At 41.1% G+C, this 25475-nt stretch overlaps 3 protein-coding genes across 5 annotated transcripts; 1 reads left to right on the top strand and 2 right to left on the bottom strand.

Moving 5' to 3' along the window:
* Positions 1 to 481: 481 nt before the first annotated feature.
* Positions 482 to 6393, bottom strand: NDUFAF7 (NADH:ubiquinone oxidoreductase complex assembly factor 7). 3 transcript variants are annotated; one of them, XM_085219579.1, is made up of 9 exons: positions 6080 to 6393; positions 5902 to 6009; positions 5089 to 5199; positions 3938 to 4148; positions 3359 to 3417; positions 2547 to 2660; positions 1618 to 1761; positions 1177 to 1350; positions 482 to 793 (listed from the first exon to the last, which is right to left on the bottom strand). In XM_085219579.1, the coding sequence occupies exons 1-9, from the start codon at positions 6326 to 6328 to the stop codon at positions 581 to 583; spliced, it is 1383 nt and encodes a 460-aa protein (XP_085075705.1). In that variant the 5' UTR covers positions 6329 to 6393; the 3' UTR covers positions 482 to 580. The 3 variants fall into 3 exon arrangements, with proteins under 3 accessions (XP_085075705.1, XP_085075706.1, XP_085075707.1); XM_085219580.1 differs by having other exon boundaries at positions 5935 to 6009; positions 6080 to 6392; XM_085219581.1 differs by lacking the exon at positions 5902 to 6009 and having other exon boundaries at positions 6080 to 6392.
* CEBPZ (CCAAT enhancer binding protein zeta) lies at positions 6358 to 22813 on the top strand. The gene is made up of 16 exons (XM_003203982.5): positions 6358 to 6573; positions 6659 to 8205; positions 9104 to 9335; positions 9938 to 10109; positions 11274 to 11362; positions 11859 to 11912; positions 12600 to 12702; positions 13770 to 13838; positions 16006 to 16072; positions 17103 to 17203; positions 17970 to 18030; positions 19015 to 19223; positions 20218 to 20301; positions 20816 to 20877; positions 20969 to 21050; positions 21851 to 22813. The coding sequence occupies exons 1-16, from the start codon at positions 6415 to 6417 to the stop codon at positions 21988 to 21990; spliced, it is 3231 nt and encodes a 1076-aa protein (XP_003204030.3). The 5' UTR covers positions 6358 to 6414; the 3' UTR covers positions 21991 to 22813.
* CEBPZOS (CEBPZ opposite strand) lies at positions 21703 to 23784 on the bottom strand. Its single transcript, XM_085219585.1, has 4 exons — positions 23631 to 23784; positions 22376 to 22420; positions 22057 to 22140; positions 21703 to 21951 (listed from the first exon to the last, which is right to left on the bottom strand). The coding sequence occupies exons 1-3, from the start codon at positions 23722 to 23724 to the stop codon at positions 22058 to 22060; spliced, it is 222 nt and encodes a 73-aa protein (XP_085075711.1). The 5' UTR covers positions 23725 to 23784; the 3' UTR covers positions 21703 to 21951; position 22057.
* Between the last annotated feature and the right edge of the window lie 1691 nt (positions 23785 to 25475).

Below are 25475 nucleotides of genomic sequence, written 5' to 3'. Positions count from 1 at the left end.
ATTACCATTCTTATAAAAACATCTTCAAAGATGTCAAGGCATTTTGTTTTGATTAAGTATCTCAGCTGAGTGCAGCTGATGTCTATCTGTCACTGACAAGTTTTAACTTGATTCCTCTACACAGTATTACTCTCAGCTCTGTATAAGACCCCTGAAACACTGTTCATTCTCAGCTCAGTGTGCACTGACTTCTGTGTATGCAGTTCTTGATATCTACACATGTGGTTTAAGTAGGTCAGTCAGTAAGAGCACTGTGTTGCACTAGATGTGCTCTGAAAGCACTCTCTTTCAAAACATGCTTAGGCTCTGGAATGTGGGTTGGTATGAGAAAGGTTGGTAAGAGGAAAAGTGCCTGGAAAAAGTGTGACATTTCATGTTCCTTCAGTTTAAAGATAAATCAAAATGTTTAGTTGTTACCTTACTGCTTACTATTGCAAAGCATTTAGTGCATGAAAATATAAAATGCACAGGACTCGATTGCTTTAACCTTAAAATTTTTTTTTTTATTTAATAGGTTGCTGCTGAAAGTTACCACTGTTACACATCTCTGTACAGTAACTGAAATTATTTGTGACTGAACTTACTTCAGTGAGAGTTCACCAAATCCAGCTACAGGTGGTAGGGGAGACTTGGATTGTGGATTATCTTTCTTGGTAGGACGTACAACTCTGTGATGAGGCAGTAAGGCAAAAAAATGAAAACAGTCCCCCATTTTCTTTGGGTTCATCAACATATCAAAGCTGTGGAGCAATTGCTCATGAGTTGCTGAGTTGCGTGAATTCTGCAAGAGCACCTAAAAAGAAAAAGAAGGTAGGCTGTAGCCTTTCCTGTTTCCCTATACATTCCCTCATACCTGTTATCTGCCCTTGCATCCTTCCATCTATCCTAGTGTAACAGTCCCATAACGTTCAGTAGAACAGATGAGCACTGGTGGAACTCTCACAGTAAGTACATACCAAAGTTTTGCATTAAATACTCCTAGAAGGAGTATGATGAGTTCACTTTGAGGGCTCCACAGTAATATATATCTAGGAGAGGCAACTCTATGCTACCTCAGACCAACAAGTCATTTTTAACAACTTTTAATAAGAATCTGATCGTAAAGCAGTTTTCTTGCTGCTTGAGAGTGCTGCCAGTGGATGAGGAGTGTGCTATATACTGCAAACACTACTGTACCTGCAATCGGAGGTCAATGCCCATGTTTTTTAAAAACTCCCGTTGTTTTATGGGGCCCAACGTTGCTGTTCTTCCCTCTGCCATCTTTCGAAGATAACTGAAATCAACATCTGCTGTCAGGTCTGCTGTACCTGGGGCTTTCAGTACATCATGAAGTTTGTGATTCCGGAAACCCTGAAAAATTAAATTGCAAGACTACACTCAGCTGTATTCCTATCAAAGATGTAAGTGTAGCAGGGGCTGAAGTTACGCTTCCTATCAGACAGAAACCCCAAAAGGTACTGATCAAATGAGAACTCAATTACACCATTTTATAGCTGTGGCAATAGTACATTTTTCTTCTATAATGTCCAACTAATTCCTTTTTTGCACCAGAACTTAGTGATCCAAGGGAAAAAGAAAAGATAAGTGAGTATTTTATCTCAGTATTTCTGGACTTACCCGGAACGTGTCAGTTTTGGTTCCATCGTGACCATAATCAGCAATCAGTGCAGCCCCACCATCCTTTTCTATACGACAGGCAAGCCTCTGGATGAGGATGCCAGCCTCAGGACATACTTCCACATGATCTCGTGTTTCTTCAGGCTAATGCAGAATTCAAAGACCAAAATACCTGTATTAGCAAAAAACTACAGAGCAAGAGTATTCCACACGTGTCTTGTTGGGACTCATCACTGGGCACGGAGATACAGGGGCAAAGTCCAGGCTACCTGTAGCTTGAGCTAGTTTTTGCTAATGGTCTCTTTCAATTAGAGTTTTCCAAGTTCTCGATTTCTTTCATCTCTTGTACCGCCTACTCACTGGAATGAGGTTTTGTAACAAATGAGAATACCTGCATAGAGTGAAACTGCATTACTGTGGTAATAAAAATTAGAAACAACACTTCAGCCACACATACACTTCAGAAAAACCTTTGTGTAAAATCTTGCAGTTGGTTTTAATCTCAATTACATGAAGAATCCAGTGAATTTTAGAGACAAAAAGTCTTAGACACCTGCTGTTAAAGGTCAGTATGGCACGTGTACTCAGTGAGTACGTACACAGGAGGCTGAGAGCTTGGCTTAGGTAGAGCCAGTGTTGAGAGTGATGTGACAAACGCAACATAGAACTGTTTGTTGCTTGCTGCATCCACAAAATGTCTAAGCCCCAGTTCTGCTAAATTTGATGCACATGTTTAATGCTGTGCTATACTTTCAAAGCACACAAGGTTTAATGCTGGTGGAAGCTTTGTAAAGTAAGAACTGTAAGCTGTGCTTACTCACTGATGGATGGAGAGGCATCATCTTCCTGTCAAAGTAACTGAGAGGCAGTCTGCGACTTTAAAGAGACAGTAATGACCTAATTACAAACTCTGACAGCTGTAACCTTACCTGAATAAAGTTTTCTGTTGCAGGGGTCCTGGATGGTGACAGGACAAAGCGCAGCTGGTCAGGGACTTCTGGATCTATATCAACCAACACTTCATGCCAGCCTTTCTCTGTTCTCTGTTTAATTAACCCAGAGTACTCATTTTACACTCTAATAGGTATACAGTATCTTGTTTTTTTTGACTGAACTACTCTGCCAAGCATTTTCTCAAAAGTTCTAATTAAGAACATAATGTGCTATTAATAGTTACTTGTTGCTAATTAATTTCAGTAACTGCCTTTGAAAAAGCATGTGATAGAAACTGGTCAGTAGATTTAATAAGTACAGGTTGAATTAAAAGGAGTAAATGGTGCCAATGAGAACAATTCTTTTGACAATTCACTGTTTAACTTACTAAAATAAAATTATTCTAGCAATAATTTCTCATAAATAGTCTGAAATTGAAGTTGAAAGTTTCTTCTGAATCGCATCTAGACTTCATTTTGCTATTCACATTGCCATTAGTGGTACAGAAAATAATGCTGAAATAGAAACCTTATTCACGTTGTGTACAAAATGGGGGAAAAAAATGACTTGTCATTTTTGACAAGCAAAAAGAAGTCTTAAAATTTCTGAAGTTTTTCTCCATGCAAGAACAATTATTAACTTTATAGCTGTCAGGTGAATTAAAGCCTTATTTGTCCAAGCTTAGTTAGAAACATTTCATCACTATAGCCAATGCATGTGTCTGGTTTGGTACCGTCACTCTATTCTTCTCCAAAAAGAAAAGATTATTAAGTATACGGTCACATTTACCATATTCTTCTTGCTATACCTGAAACTTATGTATTGGCAGGGCATCCAGAAACTCATGCGCTAAGTAAAAACTGTAACCTGGAGGAAGGTTAAAAAAAAAATAATCAAGCATTAAATTATATTAAATCATTAATGCTTTCGTAGCAGTTTCTAATGGAAAATTAAAAATTATTATTTTTTTTAATTTCTAAAGCATTATGCTAGTTAATGGCACTGTGAAATAATTATTATTCCCAGCTTGGATACATTAAAGGCAACATTTCTACAGCTAGCTATAATTTCTAGTGCACGGTTGTTTGTTTGTTTGTTTTTTAAGATTTGTATCTCATGAAAGGAGTATTATAGTTCCTGTGCCATTAATTAGGCAAAAACAGTAAATGGTTTCCAAGGCAAAGAAAAATTCAAAATACATGAAATTGGGTAGCTATCCCAAACTGAAGTTACGATTCTCATTAAAAAGCTTAAGAACCTGCCTTGGATTCATACATACTAGCTCCTCATTCCTGCATAACTGCTTTTTTTTTTTTTTTTAACCCATGAGGAAAGTTAGCAGAGCTGTCCTCGGTTATCGCTGTAACAGGATGTTCAAACTCCTTACCTTGCGGTACATCCTGAATGTCTCTGTACCAGTAAATGGGAATTCCGCTCTTGCTAATGCCTTTCATGTATGCAGATCTGTTCTCAGGGTTTGACTGCACCTTTCCTCCTGTCAGCACCTCTGCTTGGATCGCACTGAGTTTAGGACTCACTTCTACCAGATGAATAGAGACATCACATTTACTAAGTAAGGAGGCAAGCTGGTTGAAGACCTGCAAAGGCAGAGAAGTTCTATAAGGTACAGTCATATTCTGCATACTTCAAGAGTGAAGAATAAACACGATGTGATTAAGGGTTAAGGATAAGACTGAGTTAGCTTTCATTCACTAAAACAGTCTCAGTTAAGAAGACTACATTTTGCTTCTCCAGGAGAAAAATAGAATAATATAACAGAATATGACTAAAGCTGTTAAATTTCTAACAAAGTTGGAAGACGATAACATACATTTATAATAATAAGGATATGAAATGTTAATCACTTTAAAGCTCCTACTCTTTTAAATTAACTTCTCCAATATCTGTAGAGCACTTAGCACTGAAAGAAAAACGGCTCCGTTTTCCCACACAGCATAAGCAAAACATGTTTAGTATTACATATTTCCCTGTGCAGATTTTTGTCATTAACACCCAAATCTGAAACTTCTGAGATACTAAATCCCATTATCAGTGTGTTTTTGAATTACTAGTATGTTAATTGCTTGATAGCCATGCTCCAGTATAAGAACAAGGAGGGTTAACTCAAGCAATAAACCCAGCAAGCCCCTGAAAACCCAGGGGAACCCAAAACAGATTCATTCCTGTACTCTCATCCTCTCTGCTCCCTGCTGTTGCAGGCACTGAGGCCTCACATTTATGCGAGCCTGGATAATATATTTTCATAAATAAGCTGTGATGGAATATTCCTTCCCTCCCTGTCAAGCAGTGTTTGTGTGGCTACATGTGTGCCTGCACTGTCCTGCTGTCCATGCAGAAGCCTGGGCCCTTCTCTAAACATGCACGTTTTAGTTAAGAGTCAGTGCTGCAAATCCGATTGCAGTGATGTGGCTACTAAAGAACAATAAACTCCAACAGCAGAACCTTACTTCTTCAGATCACAGTGCAGCCACTGAATAAGGCCAGAAATAGGGAGCATTACAGTTAGCTTTCACCTACCCGCAGTATATCGTCTGTGAGGGTGCCCGTCCCTGGGCCCAGTTCCACCAGCTGGAATGCATTCTGTTTACCCATGGCCATCCACTCACTAACGTACCATATTCCTATTAACTGATAAAAACAACACAAAGAGATACACTTTAACTCCAGAATCTGTGGAAAGCGACACCTGCCTTCCGCCTGGTAATAGCTGAGTGGAAAAACGTTCTCTCAGAACTTACGGATGGTGTCCCAAGCTATAAAACCAGAAAGGGCTTCCCAGTCTCCTGCAAAAACAAGCCACTCTCCCAGACCAAGTCGTCTTTCATACAATCAGAGACTCATTAAGGTTGAAAGGACTCTGAAAATCATCTAGTCCAGCCACCAACCCATCCCCACGTCCCTCAGTGCCATATCCACCGTTTCTTGAACACCTTCCATGGACGATGACTGCACCACCTCCCTGGGCAGCCTGTGCCACTGCCTCACCGCTCTTTTCAATCAGTTTTTCCTAATATCCAACCTGAACCTCCCCTGGCACGCTTTAAGGCCTCCACCTCTTATCCTATCACTGTTATACAGAAGAGGCCGACCTCACCTCACCACAACCTCCTTTCAGGTTGCTGTAGGTCTCCCCTGAGTGTCCCCGTCCTCAATTGAACCACCCCAGTTCTCTCAGCTGTCCCCCCTAACATCTGTGCTCCAGATGCCTCACACCTTCGCTGCCCTTCCCTCAGGGCCTCAATGGGCTTTTTGACCCAGAACTCAGCACAGCACTGGAGATGCAGCCTCAAATCTTTCGGCGAACGCCTTCCAACGGAACGAAACCTAAACCTCACTGAGCGGGACACGGGGACTGCGCGTCACCTCTCCAAATATCTGGCTGATCTCCGGCGAGGTGATGAAGTCCTCTCCGACGCCGCCCCGCCGCGTGTAGTAGCCCTGCGGGGGGAGGAGATGAGCACCGAAGGGCCGCGGCGCTCGGTTCGGCCCCCGCCCGGCCCCGCCGCACCTGCCCGGGGTTGGTGAGCGCTTCCCGCATGTACTCTGCCACCGTCACCGGCCCGGTGGCGCGCAGCTTCAGCAGCAGATGCCGCAGCACTCCGCCGGCCTCGCCGCACCCCGCGGCCTCCTCCTCGCCCCCCGCGCACGAACGGAGCCGCGCCGCCAAAGGGGCTAGGGGAGAGGAGAGGAGCCGACGGCGGCCGGCGAGGCGCGGGGCCGTGGCCAGGAGCGCGCGGCACGCCGACGGTAGCGGCATGATGGGCTGGGGCACCGCCGGACGCTCCTCCGCGCCGGAAGCGGGCGCTGCGCCTGCGTCACCGAGCCGCCTTCCTGCGGGCTGCCATGGCGGCGCTCGGGGAGTGGGGCGTGAGGCGGCGGCCGGAGGAAGCGGCCGGCTACGAACTGGATGAAGATGACGATGATGATGATGACGACGACGACGGCGGTGGAGATGCCGATGGGTTCACGCTGGACGAGGTGCTCCGCCTCGGCGGCACCAAGGTGAGGGGATGCGGGAGGGAGCGGGAGCGCGAGCGCGTGGGGCCCGCGTGTAAGCCGCGTGTAACCGCCTCGCTGCCTCCCGCAGCAAGACTTCCTCATGCTGTGCTCCGTGGACGAGGCTGAGGAGATGGTGGACGGCGGCAAGAAAGGTGCCATCGACGATTTGAAGGAGGGGGAGCTGGAGGCCTTCATCGGCTCTTTGGGGCTTAGCAAGTATGCAAAGAGCTGCGTGGATGAGGAGGAAGAGGAGGAGGAGAAAAAGGGTGGCAAAGAGAAAGGGAAGACTCCAAAGAAGGAGAAAAGCAAGAAGGAGAAAAATAAGGAGAAAAGCAAGGAGAAAAGCAAGAAGGAAACAATTTCTCCTTCATCAGAAGGGAAAAAAGAAAAAAAAGCCGAAGAGCAAGTGAGCGGTAGAAAAGACAGCAAGAAGAAGCTAGCACGCCAGCAGCAATCAGTACAGAAGGAGAGGCTGGAAGAGGACTTCACATTTCATGCTAGGGAGGTGATATTGGTCAAACCTGGAGGCAAATGGTACGACCTGGAGTACACCGGTGAGACTTCTGCTAAGCCGCAGGATCCAGCCCTCCTGTCCCAGTACAAGGCCTTGGCCCAAAAGCTGTACCAGCACGAGACAGAACTGTACAAGAACAAGACGGAGTATCAGAAGGGGGCCTCGTCGGCATGGATGAAAACAGTTGTGTCTTCAGGCACCCTCGCTGACAGGATGGCAGCCATGACCCTCCTCATTCAGGACAGCGCTGTCCACAGTCTCCACTTTGTTGAGAACTTGGTGAACCTGGTAAAGAAGAAGGGCAGCAGGCAACAGAGCCTCATGGCCCTGGATACTTTCAGAGAGCTTCTCCTTTCAGATCTCTTACCGGATACTCGCAAGCTGTGGTCTTTCTCACAGCGTCCATTTAACAACATAGAGAAAATGTCGAGTGGCAACAGAGATTCAAGGGACAGACGGCTGATACTATGGTACTTTGAGCACCAGCTGAAGCTGCAGGTGGCAGAGTTTGTGCAGACCTTGGAAATACTGAGCCACGATTCACTGACAGCAACAAAAACCCGAGCGCTGGCAGCTGCCCACGAGCTTCTCTGCAACAAACCTGAGCAGGAGAAATTTCTGCTTGTTCAGCTGGTAAATAAACTGGGAGACCCTCAGAACAAAATAGCCACCAAAGCCTCTTATCTCCTAGAGACTTTACTTCACAAGCATCCAAATATGAAAGGAGTGGTGTGCAGTGAGGTGGAGAGACTTTTGTACCGCACAAACATCAGTGCAAAGACTCAGTATTATGCCATGTGCTTTTTAAATCAGATAGTCCTCAGTCATGAAGAAACTCCATTGGCCAACAAGCTGATATCTTTGTATTTCTGTTTTTTTCGGAACTGCATTAAGAAAAAAGATGTTGAATCCAAAATGCTCAGCGCTCTTCTTAGCGGGGTAAACAGAGCTTACCCTTACGCTGAGATTGGTGATGAGAAAGTGAAAGAACAGATGAACACCTTGTTTAAAGTTCTGCACCTTGTGAACTTCAGCACCAGTGTCCAGGCCTTGATGTTACTGTTCCAGGTTATGGACTCCCAGCAGACTGTATCCGATAGGTACTACGCAGCGCTGTATAAGTAAGTGACAGGCTTGGATCTTTGGTAAAAGCTTAACTGCCATTAAGATTTTGCAAACTTTGTGTCCCACTGGATAAACATTTCTGATGTTTACTATGGGCTAGAAAATAACATACGTAATTTTTAGTTTTTTTAACTTAACATGGGGATAGAGGACAGTGGAGGGTTGTGAGAACGTGACTTTGCACTGTTTTCTGGTTTTAATTCCAAATACATTTTAGCACTATTTGATAATTACTTATTCTGAAATCACTTTTACAGACAGTGTGTTTTAGTGATGTAATAGCCTAAAATCCTGTTGTCTGTTTTTCATAAGGGAGGAAAACCTTATGTCAACATGATCCTTAGATGACTTAATTTGTTGAGTTGGGAAAACTCATGTTCTAAATAATCTCCTTTTTGATCCTAGCTGATTATTTAGACACTTGGTAGGTTCCCTACAGGCTTCTGTTTAGTTGATGCTGATTTTATAAAGGGAACTTGGATTCCCCTAGACCATGCAGTACATTTCGGGGCCTTTGTGTACCAGATAGTGTCAGAAAAAAAGTGAATAGAAAGTGGACTTGCCGACACAGAGATCTGGCCTGATTCTGAAGCCTGACAGTTGCCAACCATTTTCTTTCTACTTTTTTGATTACCTGAATAGGTCAGATTGGTTATTTACATTTATTTCATTTACTAGTACAGGTTTTTTTTTAATGTTAATTGTTTGTTATGGACTTACAAATATTACACAGCTGTTGACATTTTCAACATTGTTCATAATGGTTTGTTCTACCGGAGAACAAGCTGTGACTGTACTTCTGGATACCTGTCTGAAAAATGTGGATAGTAGTTTTTGATAGCAGTTATTCTTCAGTGTGTGTTATGATGATTAATTCTCCTTTGTTTTCTACAGGAAGCTTCTAGATCCTGGTTTAGCAGCCTGCTCAAAGCCATCCATGTTTCTTAATCTTGTCTATAAATCTCTGAAGGCAGACGTGGTGTTACGGCGAGTGAAGGCCTTCGTGAAGAGGTTGCTTCAGGTCACTACTGGACAGACACCACCCTTCATTTGTGGAACCCTGTACCTTCTGTCTGAGCTTCTGAAAGTAAAACCAGGCCTGAGAGTCCAATTACAGGATCACGTGGTATGACTTCTTTATTCCACAGGGCTAAGAGAGATGTTCACCTTTCCCTAATCTATTTCTCTTTGTGAATAATTCTTCATACCTGGAAAGGACTGTCTTTTAAAATGGAATTCTTAGGAGATTTTGTTAATATCTGATTGTTCTGTGGCAAAAAGTACTTCAACAATTATAACTGCATTAAAAATCTGCAAAGATGTTGTCTGCATTCCAGCAGGTCCTACAGCTTTCATTCATGGAGGAAGTTATTTTGCTAAATGCTGTATAAATAAGCAGATAAACGCTACAGTCCAAAAAGTTCTGTCAGAACATGGCCTTCTTCTTTTTGCAGTCTCTGAAGTATAACCAGGTAGTATTGGAATAATATATTATTTTCTTTCATCAAATGAGGAGGGACCTTTGCACTGACGACTGTATAACTGTAAGACTGCAAAGTTCAATTGTAGTCTTGTATCGTGGCCAAAAATATGTGTTGTCTAGACACTGTATTTTTTTGTGCTGATTCTTCAGAAGTATGTGGATTTTTCCACATATGTATGTGGATTACAAATTGTAATAAAACTGAAAAAGAAAAGCTGTTCACAAACATTTTCTATATTATTTAGGAGTCTGATGAAGAAGAGTGCTTTAAGGATCAAGAAGAGGCTGAAGAGAGTGAGGAAACATTTGTGGATGCAGACAAAGTAGAAAGGGAAGAGAGGAGCGCAACAGAAAATTCTGCTAAAACTAATAATCTGAGTTCAGCAGCCTCATGGGTGCATCATGAGAATATGGGAGGTAAATTAGCAAGAAAACATAATGTATTCAAGTCCTAACGTTCAGTAACAGTGACATATTGATCAAGACTGGTAAAATTAATTAGAACATAATTTTAGTTTTTCAAATTGAAGTTTGAATCAAAGCAGTCAGAATCATTTTTTTTCCTCTTTCTGTTTGCTCAGCAATAGTGAAGAGACTGTATTCATCTTTTAGCTGTTTTCTCTAATAGGCCAGTGTGTTTGTGCCTAAGTAATAAACAAACTGGATTTTTTTTCTTCCAACTTGAAAGACATTCAGAGTAACGTAGCCATTGTCGGGGTGTGTGTAGGTGCATGTTCAGTTGAACCTTGGTAGAACAACCTGTCTAGCTCTGAGCCTGCTTCTAGCTTTTCTCTTTCCTGATGACCTTTTCACAGAGTCATAGAATCATCAGTCTGGAAAAGATGTTCAAGGTCATCAAGTTCAAGCTATCCATCTGACCCACCAAGTCCCATCACTAAACCATATACTGTAGTGCCACATCCACACGTCTCTTAAATACCTCCAGGGATGGGGACTGTACCACATCTGGGCAGTCCATTTCAGCACATGACCACCCTCTCTGAAGAAATTATTTCTGATGTCCGATTCAAACCTCTGACACAATGCAAGGCCATTTCCTCATGTGCCATCACTTTTCACCTGAGAAAAGAAACCAACATCCTCCTACCTGCAGACTCCTTTCAGGCAGTGGTGAGGTTTCCCTTCAACCTCTTGTTCTCCAGGCTCAACAGCCCCAGTTCCCTCAGCCACTCCTTGTAAAACTTTTTTCTAGTCCCTTCATCAACTGTGTTGCTCTTCTTTGCAAACTCTTGAGCAACTCAGTGTCTTGATAGTGAGGGTCCCAAAACTGAGTATTCAAGGCGTAGTCTCACCAGTGCTGTGTACGAGAGACAATATTTCCTTTTTGTAACAGAGAAGGGGTTTTCAAGGGCTTCCCTGGAAGCAAGTAGGAGCTCACCTGTACCACCTGGTCATACTGTAGGCTTCTGGATTTAATCTTTGTCTGCTACTGTGTGAGTCTGTGGTCTGTCTAGCAAAGAATGATGAACAGCATTGCTGTCACGTTGAAATGAAGATAATACTCTCCTGAGTTTTCTTGAGGAAATGTAATAGTCTTTTTCTATCTCTGCTGTCCCCCAGGGAGAAAGAATGGGGTTTCCTATGATCCTTTGCACCGAAGTCCTTTGTATTGCGGTGCTGAAAGTACAAGCCTTTGGGAACTGAAGAAGGTAAAGCGTTCTCCTGTTACTGCATACTGTGTTTCTTAGTGTGGTCCTTGTATCAAGAAAAGAAAATTAATTTTGTTATTTCTGGGGTAGTTACCTCAGTCACATGACAGAAAGGTTAAAGGACACACTGTTCAGCTCTAAACTTGTATGTGCTGTATTTGATGCTGTTATTCCAGAGTAGGAATAGTAATTTTGTAGTGGAGATTTGATCTGTGATCTTTTTTAGACTTTTGAATCTTTACTTTTATTAATGAAGCTTTTTGTTGTTTAGTTAAATAAAACTATAGTCGTGGATACTTTTGGTTAATGCTAACAAAAGATCAGAACTTGACATTCCTTAGTTGTTCAAGAGCAGGGCCCCAGTACATGCTTGTGTGTTGTTTGGTGAGTTGCAGAGTGGTTTTCAAATACAGTGTTGTCAGAAGTCTATGACAACATGAAAAACGATGGCATTTATTTTTGAAGTAGAAATAAAGAAATGTTTTGTGTTTTTCAGCTTTCTGAACATTTTCATCCATCTGTGGCTCTCTTTGCAAAAACAATTCTAGAAGTAAGTGCTTTTACCTGTCTAACTGTGATTTTTGTTAGCTATCCTTTGCCATTTAAAAAAAAGTATAAGACTTTATTGCACTCTGCAGGTTGCTAGAAGTTCTGCAACACTGTGACATGTAACATGCACTCATACAAAGCTTTTCATTGAATTATCTATGCTTTATAAATGAGACTGTTCACAGAAGGAAAAACTAGGTTGAAAAGTGCATATTATGTGATCCTTAGAGTTGTTTTAGATTTTGGTCTGTCTGCATAAAGTGTTTTGTTTTTGATGTGAGAGGCTCTGAAACAAAACTTTTACTTATTTAGTTCTTAAAATACTGTGATGATCTCATGTACGAGTGCCTACTTAGAATTTTTATTTTCTTTTATACATTTGGTATTCAAGTTGCACTGACTATTAACTTAGTAGTTGCAAACTATGAGTCGCTGTCAATAAAAATGTTTCTCTTTTAGCACAGTACATTGCGAGGCAGTTGATCACTGAAATGAAGTGAGGGAGGTACTTTTTGAAGAAAACAGTGAGATTCCAAGAATAAAAGCATGTAAAGGAACGGTTTAACTTGTCAGGCTTAAATGATGAGATATCCCCAAATCTTTATTGGTTTTTGATGGACCGTTTGAGCCTCTAACTTTATGTTGCTGTCTTTTGAAAATGAAGATCACAAACATTTTCTTATTTCAGGGAAATCACATTCAGTACTCCGGGGACCCTTTGCAAGATTTCACATTAATGAGATTTTTGGATCGCTTTGTGTACAGAAATCCCAAACTCCACAAAGGCAAAGGTGAACTTCTTTGCATTTGGTCTTGATTGTTGATGGTGAAACTCTATCAGATTGTTAACGACCTATGCTTGTCAAATATTTGGGGTGCATGTGGTACACCAGAGGAGTGACATCAGTCTGCAGGGCTGTGTGAAAGGTATCTGTAACTTAGAACCAGCTGCTAGCCACAAAGTGCTGCCTCTTAACCGGAGTTTTCAATAACTGCCAAGCTAGCAGGAATAAATGTAGGGGAGTGTAAAGACTGAGCACAGAATAATCAAGGTTGGAATGCATCTGTGGAGATCATTTAGTCCAACTCCCGTGCTTAAGCAGGCTGCCCAGGACCATATCCAAGTGGCTTTTGAAGATGACATCTAAAGAGGGAGACTGCACAGCCTCTATGGGCAGCCTGTGCCAGTGCTCAGCCAATCTCACAGTAAAAAGTGCTTCCTGATGTTCAGATGAATACAAACCCCATTTCCTCACCTTATCCCCGGACCCTTCTGAAAATAACCTGACTTTATCTTCTTTGTACATTCCCTTCAGGTATTTGTGCACATTGATGACACTCTCCCTTAAGTCTGTTCCAGGCTGAATAGTCCCATCCCTCGTGGCCGTTCTTCCCAGGAGAGATGCTCTCATCCTTTCATCTTTAAGGCCCTTTCCTGGGCTCCCTGTAGTATGCACATCTCTTGTACTGGGGGCCCAGAACTGGGCACTGCCCTCCAGGCGTAACTTCACCAGGGTTGAACAGAGGGAAGGGATCCCTTGCCTTGGCATTCTGATAACACTCTTCCTAATGCAGTCCAGGTTAACATTGATTGTCTCTGTGGCAAGGGCACATTGCTGGTTCCTGGTCAACCTGCTGTCTCTCAGGGCCTTTTCTGCCAAGTTGCTTTCTAGCTGGGTGACCCCCTACATATATATTAGTTCCTGGGGTTGCATCTCCCCAGTTGCAGGACTTCCTGCAGTTCTCTTTGCTGAACTGCATGTTTTTATAGCCTGCCAGGGTCACTCTGGATAGCAGCCATTCCTCTCAGCTTTGTATAAGTTCTAATAATTTGTTTCTGATTTATGTTCTGCTCCAGAGAACACCGGCAGTGTGGTAATGCAGCGGAAGAAGAAGCAGTTTATGACGGATATACGAAATCTGGCAGGTAGGCTGGCCACTTTTCTTTTAACATTATGATTGAGAAACTGTTTTTTTGAAGTTAAAAAAAAGTCTTGGCTGATGGTTGTCCATCCTCTGTGCTGTGCTGTTTCTGTTGTCTCAATCACTGTCTATTTGAGTAGAAAAACAGTTTACCTTCTACTGTACTACTACTTAGCTTTAGTCAACAAATGTTAATACCTTTTCTCTCTGTATTTTCCCTCTAGTTGTCGATTACTTTCTGATAGCCATTCCTTTTTCTTAGGCAGTGTATCATCAACCTTATACTTTCTCCTTGCCATTAGGAAATGTATAACAGCACAAGACAGAGTGCCTGAAAACAACATGCCTTTTTGTCTGCTGTGCTATTTTTACTATCGCCTACATGCATTTTCTATATTTTCTCAATCTAAATTACCATTTTTTTTCCTGCATCTCATAGAAGGTGATACGCTCGCTAGGTAGAGAGTAAATTTTGCAGTCTCATGTGAAAAATGTAGAGCATTGGTACAGATTGGCTTGTAGCTGGCAGTGTGACACCGTGGGGGCAAAAATGCTGCTAAAAAATGTAAACAGCCTTAGAGTTTCTTCTGGCTAATGTTAATTCTAGTTAGAAGAGCAATTTGTTAGGGTATTAACTTTAGAGATATGTGTGTTTACAAAATAGTAAGTTTCCTGCTCAAAGATATGCCATTTTTATGTCTGGCATCCTACTTTTTTTGCTTCATGAAATTTCTAAAACTACACCTAGAATTATATAAAAATCTTTAAAATGTAAGCTGGGCTAGTACTAGTTAATGCAGTAGTAGTATGCAGTTAATGAATTTGTTTCCAAACTATCGTATGATCACATTAATTCTGCTTAATGTAATTGAAAAGTGACTTACCATCTCGGAAAATGGATTTATATAACAATGTAAACCGTACTAAGCTCTTTCCTTAGATTATGTGGATTACTTCAAACAATGCCACAGCTGTGGCTTTTAGGATTTGTGTTCAGCATCTCTTCTGTTCTTACTTTGGTAGGTAACTACCTGCCTACAGAAAAAAAGCTGGGTTTTGTCCACTCCCAGTCTTTACAGTGATTATGGGCAAGGTTTGATGGAAAGAACCAGTAGTTAAAAGCAGGATAAAACTTCAGACTCTTTCCTTGAGGATAGAAGAGGTACCATAATCTGTGGTGAAGCCTCTAACATTCCCACAGATGTACTTCCTGTAACTTTAGATCTGATGTGTTAAGCGGGAGCTTTACTAATACAGATTAACTGTTGTGCCCTTTGTGATGTGCGTTTTTCTGGCTATGAAAGCTTAAAGAATTCTTATCTAGAATGCATTTGAGGATATAATTTGTTATTGCATTCTTTAGTTTATTCTTATTTGAAGGAACAAACTGAACATTTACCGCAACTTGAGGAAGTTAAGTATTTTACAAGTGAAATGTCCAAAATAGTGTTTATATATTATAGTTAGGCACTGCTGAGGCATGAAGAACTGAGGTTGCAAATCCTCTGATACCTTCTACTATTTATTTGAACAGTTATTTTGTATGCTGATCTCTTTTCAGAAACAAACCTTTGTCACTTAGGAAATATTACCATGTATGTCCACTGAGATAAGCAGTAGCACTTTCTTCTGAGGAAAGGGAGGGAAGTGAAAGACATGAGAGGGAAAGCTTCTTCACAGGGCCGATCATTGATACCCTAGTTGGTCTGTTGCTGCAGATGTCATACTTTGCCCTGTTTCCTCAGAAATGGTGGTAGAATAGGGCTGGATCCATTCTTCAGCATGCTTGATTGGCTTCTGGTACATGGCTCTCATTTCAGCTGCATTGCTTCTTACTGCCAGGGGTGCTGGGCTGTAGCTGTTTTACTGTTCCAGTGGATGAAAGCTAGCTTACATTATTTCCTACTTTATTTTTAAAATAAGAATTAAAAAAAAGAAAAGTATCCTTCGAACCTGGTGGAGTTTTTCCAAGGGTCCTGCTCACACTAATTATCAGTATATACGAAGAACTGTTGATTTGAAGTTTTGTGACGAACTCACTTTATGCAACAGTTGGCACTGAGTATCGGTGTACTTCTGTCTGTAATGCTGTTTAACCATTTGTGACACCACTGAGAAGAATAACAGTCATTTCAACTTGAAGTAAAATCAGTTCTTTTTGGCTTTTGCAGTCAATAGTAAGGAATTTCTTGCCAGAGATGAAAGCAAAATCCCAGTGGATGAAGTATTTTTTCACAGGTAATGAAATATTTATGAACATTCATTTTAAGAGTTTTGTAATGCAATGCCTTCAAAAAAAAAAAATTACATCTAATAAGTATTTGCTAGTGTTTCATGTGCTTGCAAATTAATTTGAGTGACTTGTGATGACAGTTTCCTTAGAACATAATTTCAGAATTTATCAAAAGCAAAGAATATCATGAGTGAAAGCAGTCAGTGCTTGGAATCTATATATCAAATAATAATATTGTTATGATAAATACACCCTAAACACTGGGTGATACTGAATGGCTCGTGGGTTGTAATTCTTAAGTATCAGAGGTAGATTCAATATAACTTAGTTGGTAGATTGTGGGTTTTTTTTTTAGTCTGGGGAAGAGGCAGCTGAGGGGAGACGTTATTGCTCTTTTCAGTTATCTGAAAGGTGATTGCAGTGAGGATGGGGTTGGTCTCTTCTCACTGGTGGCAGGTGACAGGACGAGGGGAGATGGCCTCAAGTTGTGCCAGAGTAAGTTTACGAAAAACCTCTTTACAGAAAGAGTTGTTAAGCACTGGAATAGGCTCCCCAGGGAGGTGGTTGAATCACCATCCCTGAATGTGTTTAAAAACCTTTTGGGGTGCTCAGGGACATGATTTAGTGGAGAGTTGTCAGAGTTAGGGTAGTATGGTTAGCTTGTGGTTGAACTTGATGATCTTTAAGGTCTTTTTCAACCTGACCCATTCTATGATTCTAAGTTGACCTTGACACTTTCCAGATCTGCACATCTTCCTTTTGCCCTTTTATAAATTCACTATGTTCAAAATGATTTCTAGCACCTCTGTGAAATTGTACTGTTTTAATCTTACAGTGGTGACTTACAGCTTGAAAAAGAAAGAAAATACAAATCTCTGTTCTGGGATGTGTTTGAAATAGTTAACTTACTCTTTTCAGCTGGAAAAATACACAGTTGAATCTATCTGCTGGGTTATTTTTTTAGTTTAGTTTTTTTTTTTAATCTTATAAAGAATCACCTGTAGCTTTGTGTCTGAGAGTAATATGCTGTTTCAGATTTTTTAAAAAGTTTGATAAAACAAGAGAGAAACACAGGCGCCAGGAGGATGAAGAAAGTATAGAAGATGTGGACGATGATGAGTTTGAAAGAGCATTGGGTAAAGTTGCATTTTTCCTTGTAGTAACTATCCTGGTATTTCCTGCTTTTACGAATTATTAATTTATCCTTTTTGTATAAAATAATCTGGTACATGAATGTGAAAGTGGTAGAAAACTGACTTTTCAGTTCCTGTTCTATGCTGCTGTAGTTAACAATACAGCTTATATAGCTCAGGTAGGAAATTTTGGGTGTTTGAGTGTAAACAAACTGGCACAGATCTGTTGATGTTTCTTTGTTCATTTCCAAATGTAGCCTGAGAATGAAATAACATTTTCTTGTAGCCTTTTTTGATTGCCTGGTCTTTTTAAACCTTCCTTAGAGATTCTGTCATAATTCCTGATATCTCTCATGAGATGAGTTGTTCAGTTAGGGCCTTGGCAAACTTCTAACCTGGAAATTAGCCAACAGACTATCTGTCAGGACATTCATTTGAAGTATCCTAATTGAGTTTTTGTCTGACTTGGATAACATCTGATGCTGATCAGAAATTACATTCTGGAAAAAGAAAACTGTCATTATTATTTAAAGAGAGATCTATCTATTTTCATTTTGTTTTATTTATTTTTCTTCAGAAAAAGTCCACTTATTTTAAAGTAATTGTTTTGTGGATTATTTTTCTGTGGGAGTATGAACCATTTAATGTCAGGTCCCGCTGCTATTGATGCAGATCATATAAATAATAAACAATAAACAATACTTAATATTTTGCAATAACTTCATAATTTTTGTTTGACACTTGTAGTAAAAAGTATTTTTTTCCCCAGATGCATTTGAAGCTGATGATAGTGCCGTTGGTGTTAGCCAGGATGACCTTGATTTTGCTGGGTAAGACTTTAAATCAGTTCTTTCATCTTTCAGCTTATCATTTTTGCAGCAAAAAAAGAAAAGAAAAAAGGCAATGGCAGTTGAATGCTGGGTAGTGCTGCTTTTTCTGCATTCCTCAGAATGGAGCATTGTGATTCAATGGTGCTTACAGTACCTCTGCTTGAAGCATGAGACCTGTACTATTTTATCTGTACAATGCAGTAACCCGGTAAACAAGATGTAATCCTACTTGTTTTTCATTGTCTCTGGTTTCTGTTTGGGAATTACCATGTACAGAAGGAAACAAAATGAGGCATAGTTGTGCTGCTGCTGTCAGGACTGGTTGTAACTGGACCTAACTCAGGGAATAAACTGTGGGATCCAAATTAACAGAGCTCAGTTTTCAGGAAGTCCGCAGTTCATTAGTGATTGATTAATCTCTTTTTTTAGTTAAAGTATCTTCAGTATACCCTTAACATCAGCATAGAATATTCTGTTTAAGAATTAAAATAAGAATTGAAGTTTAAACTCTTACTGAAATGTTTCTGTGATCCAGGTGGGTGGGAGTAAAAAATAAGAGGAGACATAAAACAACAACTAAGCATCCAGCATCTAAAGAGCTGCACTTACTTTCTGTGGAAAAAAAGAAGAGGTTCCTTCCTCATACAGAGATCCAACATACTATGTGGTTTTTATGGAAAAGACTTTCTGAAAAGGAGCAAAGACGCGTGGAAAGACTCAGTTTATTTTAGAATAGGATTATCTCCAAAATGTCTTAAAACTACTTAGTTTTTATCAGAGTTCCATACCTGTGTGCATAATACATTTATTATATTTATTATTACATTATATATATAATAGTATATTATATATATATATAATAGTATTTACAGAATTTGCTGTGATGCTTTACTTTTCTACCATACTGTTTACAGGTAGATGGATGTTATCTGGCAAACTGTATTCTACCATATGATGTGCTCAACTTGTTATGTATTTTTTTAGTAATATAAAAAAGAAAAGCAAGGGAAATAAGAAAAGCAAAAGTGAGGAATCCGGAGCTGACTGGGAGGATTCTGATGATGAAGACGAGTTCAGTGACCTGGATGATGAGGAAGTCTCCTTAGGAAGCATGGAGGAAGATGACTTTGAAGAGGATATGGATGAGGAAGGAGGTGTATTTATGGATGTGTCTCATGATGATAACAGCCCAGGTAAAGTAACATCTAACGTAAAAGCAACAACAACAACAAGAAAAATCTTTTAAAAATAGATTATTTAATTTGCAATTATGTATTTAAATTAATATTTGGTTATCTAGGTGAAAGGTTTGGGTTTTAAGTGAAGAAATGTTTTTCAGAAAAACAACATTTTCTGCACAGTCTATGAGATGAAAATGGGAGTTATACATGAAGTTTAATAGTTTGCATACAAGACAGTGTTTTCTTGATGCTAAAAGCATTGGCAAAACAAAAGTAGCTTTATAATGGCTACAGTGCACAAGCATATTAAAAGATTTCAAAGAGGAAAAAAAATCTGTTCCTAATTTTTTTATTTCTTAGGGTTAGTTAATGTTAATTTTTAGATCAGGTAACTTTCTATGTTACTGGCTTGCAAATAACAGCTTACTCTTCTAATGCAGCTATGCACCCCTATTTTTATTACCTCTGTACCAGTAACTGATTGCTGCATCTTTATGCCTTTATTGTCTTTTCAACTGAGTAGCATGGGTTACTCAGAATGTACTTTCTGTAGCTGCAAAGCACAAATTAATGGAGTATTTCAACTAATAACTTAAGGTCACAGGACTATGATTGAAGATAGAGCAGGTAAATTATTCATACAGCTGTTAATGCATGAATCTTTAATAAAACTGTCATTTTCGTCATACTTAAGCAGACAATCAAAGTTTACATAATGCCCTAGCCTGAGATATATGTTACATATCTTAGTTTCTTACCTCATTAATATTTGGTGCTTTGGAAAAAAAGCATAAAGGCACATCACTGAACAGTTTTTAATGTTATGGCTTTAAGAAATCAAGGTTCAGTTGTGTCCACTGTGTTTTAAACTTATTTTTGAAGTAAAGACTCAGATCATTGAGATAGATTTATGTCTAAATAGATATTTTTACAGTGTGCTTTAAATACATGCAGATATGGGTATGGGAATGAGGAACTCATTTATTATTATTTTTTTTTCTGACAGACCTTAACAATGACAGTCAATCAAAGTCTGTCAGTAAAAAGACCAAGAGAAAGAAAGATATGAATTTTATGGGATCACTTGAAGGTAAGGAAGTATTATTTCAATTTGAGAAGGTCTAATACAAACAGGCAGTCTGGAAAAATTGTAACGAAAAGAGACCAGTACAGTAGATTTGTGGATCATAATTCAGATTTGAATAAACCATAGAAGAAAATGAATTGGTTTTAGCCCTGTCTTCTAAACAGTGTGGCCTAATTCAGAATGGTGTTCTGCTGTTGAAGGGCTGGGGATCAAAGGAGGTGTATTTGAAGGATGGAGTTGTACTGGCAGAGTGGCTTGTGGGTCTGTATTTGCTACTAATACACATTGTGTAGATTTATGCTATTTAGTTCCTGTTGGAAAACCTTCCCCCCTCCCCCCCCCTTTTTAGGGGAGGTGGTGAATAAAGTTTTCTAACAGAGTTATTTTAGGTGGTCTTATTAAATTTAAAAAACAAAACAAACAAACAAAACCAACAAAACTATTTAAAACACCTCTGTTTTAGTATTATTGTGAATTTGAATTTCTGTCTCATAAGAATTGTACTTCTTGTTTGAAGGATCCAGCCAAGGAAAGAAGAGAAAACTCAAAGATGCCAAAATACTGGCAGCTGCTGAAGAGGTAAGTTAGATCAGTGCTCAGGAAAATAAAAAAAGTTCAAGCATTCTACATGCTTCTTTGTAGTAAAATAAGCATATTTCTTTTTTTAAAGATTGGCTATCTGCTGGATGAAAATGCTGTGTCCAAGTTTGACAGTATTGGAATACATGCCATGGCTAACAGAGACAATGCAAGTAAGTACATGCTATGGAGAGCAGGTAGTTGTAGTGCTCTTCTGTTTCTTTCTCTTTAGAGTCTGTACTTAAAATTTTGTGATATACTTTATGTGTGGAACACATAAGGTTAGCAAGAACACAGGAGGGAAAGTAGCTCAATATAATTAAGAGATGATGGAGCATTTTTCAGTTAAAAGATGCACAGTGCTAATATTAACTGTGACAACTGGATTTAATAAGGCTTCAGAAAAGAGGGGACTTTTTTGTTTTCCTTTCACACTGTAAATAAAAACTGACGGTGTACCATCTGTAAAGCCTTCATATGAATTTTGCTCTCATCAAGAGTATCATGGATCCTTGTGAAGGGAAGATAGCATGGTTATCTTTACCTACCTACTGGAAATGTTTCCTCGTGATATTGATGAAGCAAAAGTAATTTCTCAGAAATAACGCTGATGAATTAAATGTGTATTTCTTTGAATTGTCAGTTTTTTGTAGGGCCTTTACAAGTCTTTCTGATGTCACCTGAAAAAAACAATAACGTGCTGCATGCTTGTACAGGAGAGCATGTAGCATTAAAAAAAAAAAAAATCAATGTCAAGAGCAGTCTTAAACCCCAAGATTCTGAGATAGTAGGATGTGTATTGTGGAGAAAAAAGGTTCTCTGGTGTCAAAAAAATCAGCAGTTTGCATTTTATTAACGTTTATAAATAAATTAGTCAAGTTTTAACTTCTACATGATTTATCTGTATTCCACATGATGTTCAGAAGTATCTATCAGCTCCTGACTTCTTATCTTCCATCTTTCCTCTTTCCAGATATCAAACAGATCAAGTGGGAAGTAGAGCGTGACAGGTGGCTTCACAATAGGGATGTGAAAAGCATCATCAAAAGGAAAAAACAGTTCAGGCACACAGGGCTGAAAAAGAAGTACAAAGGCAAGAAATCAAAAAGATGAGCTGGGCATCGTAATTTTTACAATAACTACGGCAAAATAATTATTTTCTCTATCACCCTCTCTTACTTTAATTCTTGCTGCTTAACCATGCCATTTGGTCATTCTCCCTTATGCCGTGAATTCCAGACCACTCATTGGATTTGTAATAAACTGAAAAACAGGAAAATCTGTTAGCTGTAACTTAGTGATTTTATGGCTAGTTTGTTTGGACATAGAGCCCTGCAGTTCTGAGGTCTCCATCCAGCACTTCAGACACCTACATGTAACAACAAATACTTCTGCAATCTCTCCTGGTGTAGTTTTAAGCAATAATACGATCTGTTTTATATGTAAGATGCAAGAGAAGCTTCAGCCATCTTTCCAAAGCCAGCAAGCACAAACCTACCTTCCAGAATTGATGGAAACCTCTTCTGCATTGTGTATCTGAAGTCTGACAAGAAAGATAAGTCATAGTTACTTATGATATTTTAAGAGAAATAATTAAATACTCTATTTTTATTACTTTTAAGTAAGTTTGTCCTAGCTCTTTGTGATAGGTTGTTGAGTACTGTGATCCACATTTTTTTAAATTGTATCAGAAACGTATTGAGGCTTCTCCTGTGTGCAGCTCGATCAGATGAGTGTTTTCTGAGCTTCCTCACGCTAGTGGTAACTGCATACAAGTTGCACACTCGAACAAAGCTGAATGAAGCACAGCAGACTGACTTTCAAAGGACTCACTAGGAAACTGATTCCTGACACGGCCTCAGTGTTCACTGAATCCTTTAGGCAGCTTGACTGAACCAGCAGAAAATCATTAAATGACAGTTTAATGCCGTTGTAATGATTTGCAGCAGTCTTTTGAACTTCTAAGTGCTACTGTTAGTGCAAAGTGATGAAAGCCTTACTCTGCGCACAGCAAGGCATTGCCTGAGCTCACCACACCATGCAGAACTACAACTGAAGAACTTCTACAAGGGTGTATCAGAATGAAGATACAGTACAGAAAGGGGTAGGTGGTGTTCCATTGGAACTCCGTCTAAAATGACTCTCCTGCTGAAAGGGGGAGCTGGTGCCTCACAGCCCCAGCAGCAGGTGCCTTAGGGATCGTGCTGACCTTGGGGTGGCAGGGCTGGCTGCCATCTCCTGCAGGGACGCAGGCCTGTCACACCACTGCTGAGTCTTGCAAGGGCCGTGAGTGCACACAGCACAAGGCTGCAGCACAGATGGAGCCTCTCTGTATAACTAAGCTGGTGCATGGCTTACTTGTGTGTTCCCTAAGCAGTGAATCAGAAGCATGAGAGGCTTTGGGGACTGACATTACCTCACTGGAAGCTGACCCTGGCTGCCCTCTGCACTTGCCAGCTGGGTCTGCTCTCATCTGGAAAACGTCAAATCACAACGCCTGTGAGACCGAGCGGTGAACCTGAGGATCCCTCCAGGGGCTGCAGAGCAGATGCCTGAAACAGGATTCATCGAATCCTGCTTCATCTGACGGCTGCTTCCCCCTAACTACGAAAAGGCACAAGACCCCCTTCCGGCATCAGGTAACCTGCGCTGATCTTTGCCGCCAAAAACCCAAACGCGTGCAGAATAAACGCGGCTGTGGTGCGACGCAATCCCCGGCTCCTGTGGCACCCCGCCCGGCCGCCCCGCCGCACCTCGGCTGCCGTCCATGGCGCGGTAGAGCAGGAGGGCGCCGCCCAGCCCGGCCACCTCCAGCGCCACCAATCCCGCCACCAACCGCCTCCTCATGGCCGCCGCAGCCCCCGGGCCGCGCTTCCGGTAGCGCACGTACAGGCTGCGCACGCGCACTCAGCCCGCCCCACCCGTTGGGGCTGCGGTGCCTGCGCATCGCCTCCTGCCGCCTGCGCCTGGACGTGTGGTAGGTGTGTTGGAGCTAGGCGGGATCCATAAGGATCACGGGCTCCAGTCTCTGGCTCAATACAGCACAGCATCAAATCGAAACCCTGTGTCTGAGAGCGTCGTCCAAACACGCCTTGTACTCCGATACTCGGGGCCGCGCCCGCAGCCCTGGGCAGCCCGTTCCGTGCCCACCGCCCTCTGGTGCAGACCCTGTCTCTAACCCCCAGCTGCCCCTCCCCCGACACAGCTCTGTGCAGTTCCTTCGGGCCCTGTCGCTGTCACAGAGAGCAGAGCTCAGAGCTGCCCCTCCGCTCCCTGTGAGGAGCTGCAGCCGCCATCAGGCCTCCCCTCAGCTCCTCTGATCTGTCTGGGCTGAGCACACACTGGCCTCAGCAGCTCCTCAGACATCTTCTCCGGACCTTTCACCGTCTGTGTAGCATTCCTTTTGGACACTCTACTAGGTTTATGTCCTTGCAGTGTGGCACCTAAAACAGCACTCAGTGCTGGAGGTGAGGCCTTGGTGCAGAGCAGAACAAGACATTCCCTTTCCTCGCCTGTTGGCAGTGCTGGGCTGGTGCACTGCAGGGTGCAGTTGGCCCTTTGGAGCTGACAGGGCACACTGTTGACTCATATTCAGCTTGTCACCAACCAGAACCCCCCCCTCATCCCTTTCTGTGGGACTGCTTTCCAAACTCTTGTCCCCCAACTTGTCCATAGATCAAGGTTGTCCCATCCAAGGTGTAGAACTCTGCACTTGTTCCTGTTAAAGTTCCTGTGGTTGGTGATTGCCCATTCCTCTAATTTGACAAGACCTCTTTGCGAGGCCTCTCTGTCGCAGTTTGGTGTCATCTTCAAACTTCCTTAGTATACCTTCAAGTCCTATATCCAACTCAGTGAAGAGAAAAAAAAAAGAAGCCCTGAGGAACCCCACCAGTGACTGCCTGTCAGCCCAATGTATCCTGATTATTACAATCCTTTGAGCCAACCTGTCAGCCAGTTGTTCATCCATCACATTACACTTAAGTCTAGGTGTATGCTCCCCATTTTGTCCAGTAGGGTGCTATGAGAAACAGTATTTTGCTGAAATTGAAAAAAAGATTATACCAAATGGCTTCCATTGGTCAATTATATGGGTAATGTTACAAAAGGAAATTAATTTTCTTCAGTACAGCTCTCGTGCTGCTCAGCCCAATGGAGGAGCTGCTCTAACCCTTCCTGAACCAGACCTGTGCCCCTCTGCATGTCCCAGCAGGGGAAATCATGGCTAGATATGTAAGGCTGCCAGTCATTAAAAAGGAATCCTTGTCTGGTCTTGAGTGTGTTGGAAAAGCCTGCACTACGCCGTAACTCAGTGTTTAATTGTCCTTTTTAACATAAAAAATATGTTTAAAGGCAGCGGGTAGCTCCTACAGTGATATTTTGAAACCAAAATGGTAGCATTGCTTCCTTCTCTGTATTGTTCTTTATGTTCTATGGTTTTGATTTCATTGTTTTCTGTTACTTGTTATCTATTTCTCTTAACTCATGGTATGAGGTTGAGTTTATTGCCAAAATCTCTCTCTTTTTTAAATTTTTAAATTTTTATTAGGGACTTTTTTTCTGAGGCCTTTTTTTGTATTAATGTTATGTAAGATTGGATT

Source organism: Meleagris gallopavo, chromosome 2 (assembly GCF_905368555.1).
Source record: "Meleagris gallopavo chromosome 2, MGAL_WU_HG_1.1, whole genome shotgun sequence".
Lineage (NCBI taxonomy): Eukaryota > Metazoa > Chordata > Aves > Galliformes > Phasianidae > Meleagris > Meleagris gallopavo.
Note: the sequence above shows the minus strand (reverse complement) of the source record. Positions and strands in the feature narration are given on the sequence as shown.

Excerpts from the sequence above, each read along its gene's own strand:
- CEBPZOS (XM_085219585.1), bottom strand. The coding sequence starts at position 23,724 with ATGAGGAGGCGGTTGGTGGCGGGATTGGTGGCGCTGGAGGTGGCCGGG. Across the intron at positions 22,421-23,630 it reads CGCCATGGACGGCAGCCGAG|ACTTCAGATACACAATGCAG; the intron begins GTGCGGCGGGGC and ends CTTTCTTGTCAG. Across the intron at positions 22,141-22,375 it reads GTTTCCATCAATTCTGGAAG|TTTATTACAAATCCAATGAG; the intron begins GTAGGTTTGTGC and ends CCTGTTTTTCAG.
- NDUFAF7 (XM_085219579.1), bottom strand. The coding sequence starts at position 6,328 with ATGCCGCTACCGTCGGCGTGCCGCGCGCTCCTGGCCACGGCCCCGCGC. Across the intron at positions 1,351-1,617 it reads CCAAAACTGACACGTTCCGG|GGTTTCCGGAATCACAAACT; the intron begins GTAAGTCCAGAA and ends TTAATTTTTCAG. Across the intron at positions 794-1,176 it reads GCATTGACCTCCGATTGCAG|GTGCTCTTGCAGAATTCACG; the intron begins GTACAGTAGTGT and ends TTTTCTTTTTAG.
- CEBPZ (XM_003203982.5), top strand. The coding sequence starts at position 6,415 with ATGGCGGCGCTCGGGGAGTGGGGCGTGAGGCGGCGGCCGGAGGAAGCG. Across the intron at positions 9,336-9,937 it reads TCCAATTACAGGATCACGTG|GAGTCTGATGAAGAAGAGTG; the intron begins GTATGACTTCTT and ends TATATTATTTAG. Across the intron at positions 16,073-17,102 it reads GATGAAGTATTTTTTCACAG|ATTTTTTAAAAAGTTTGATA; the intron begins GTAATGAAATAT and ends ATGCTGTTTCAG.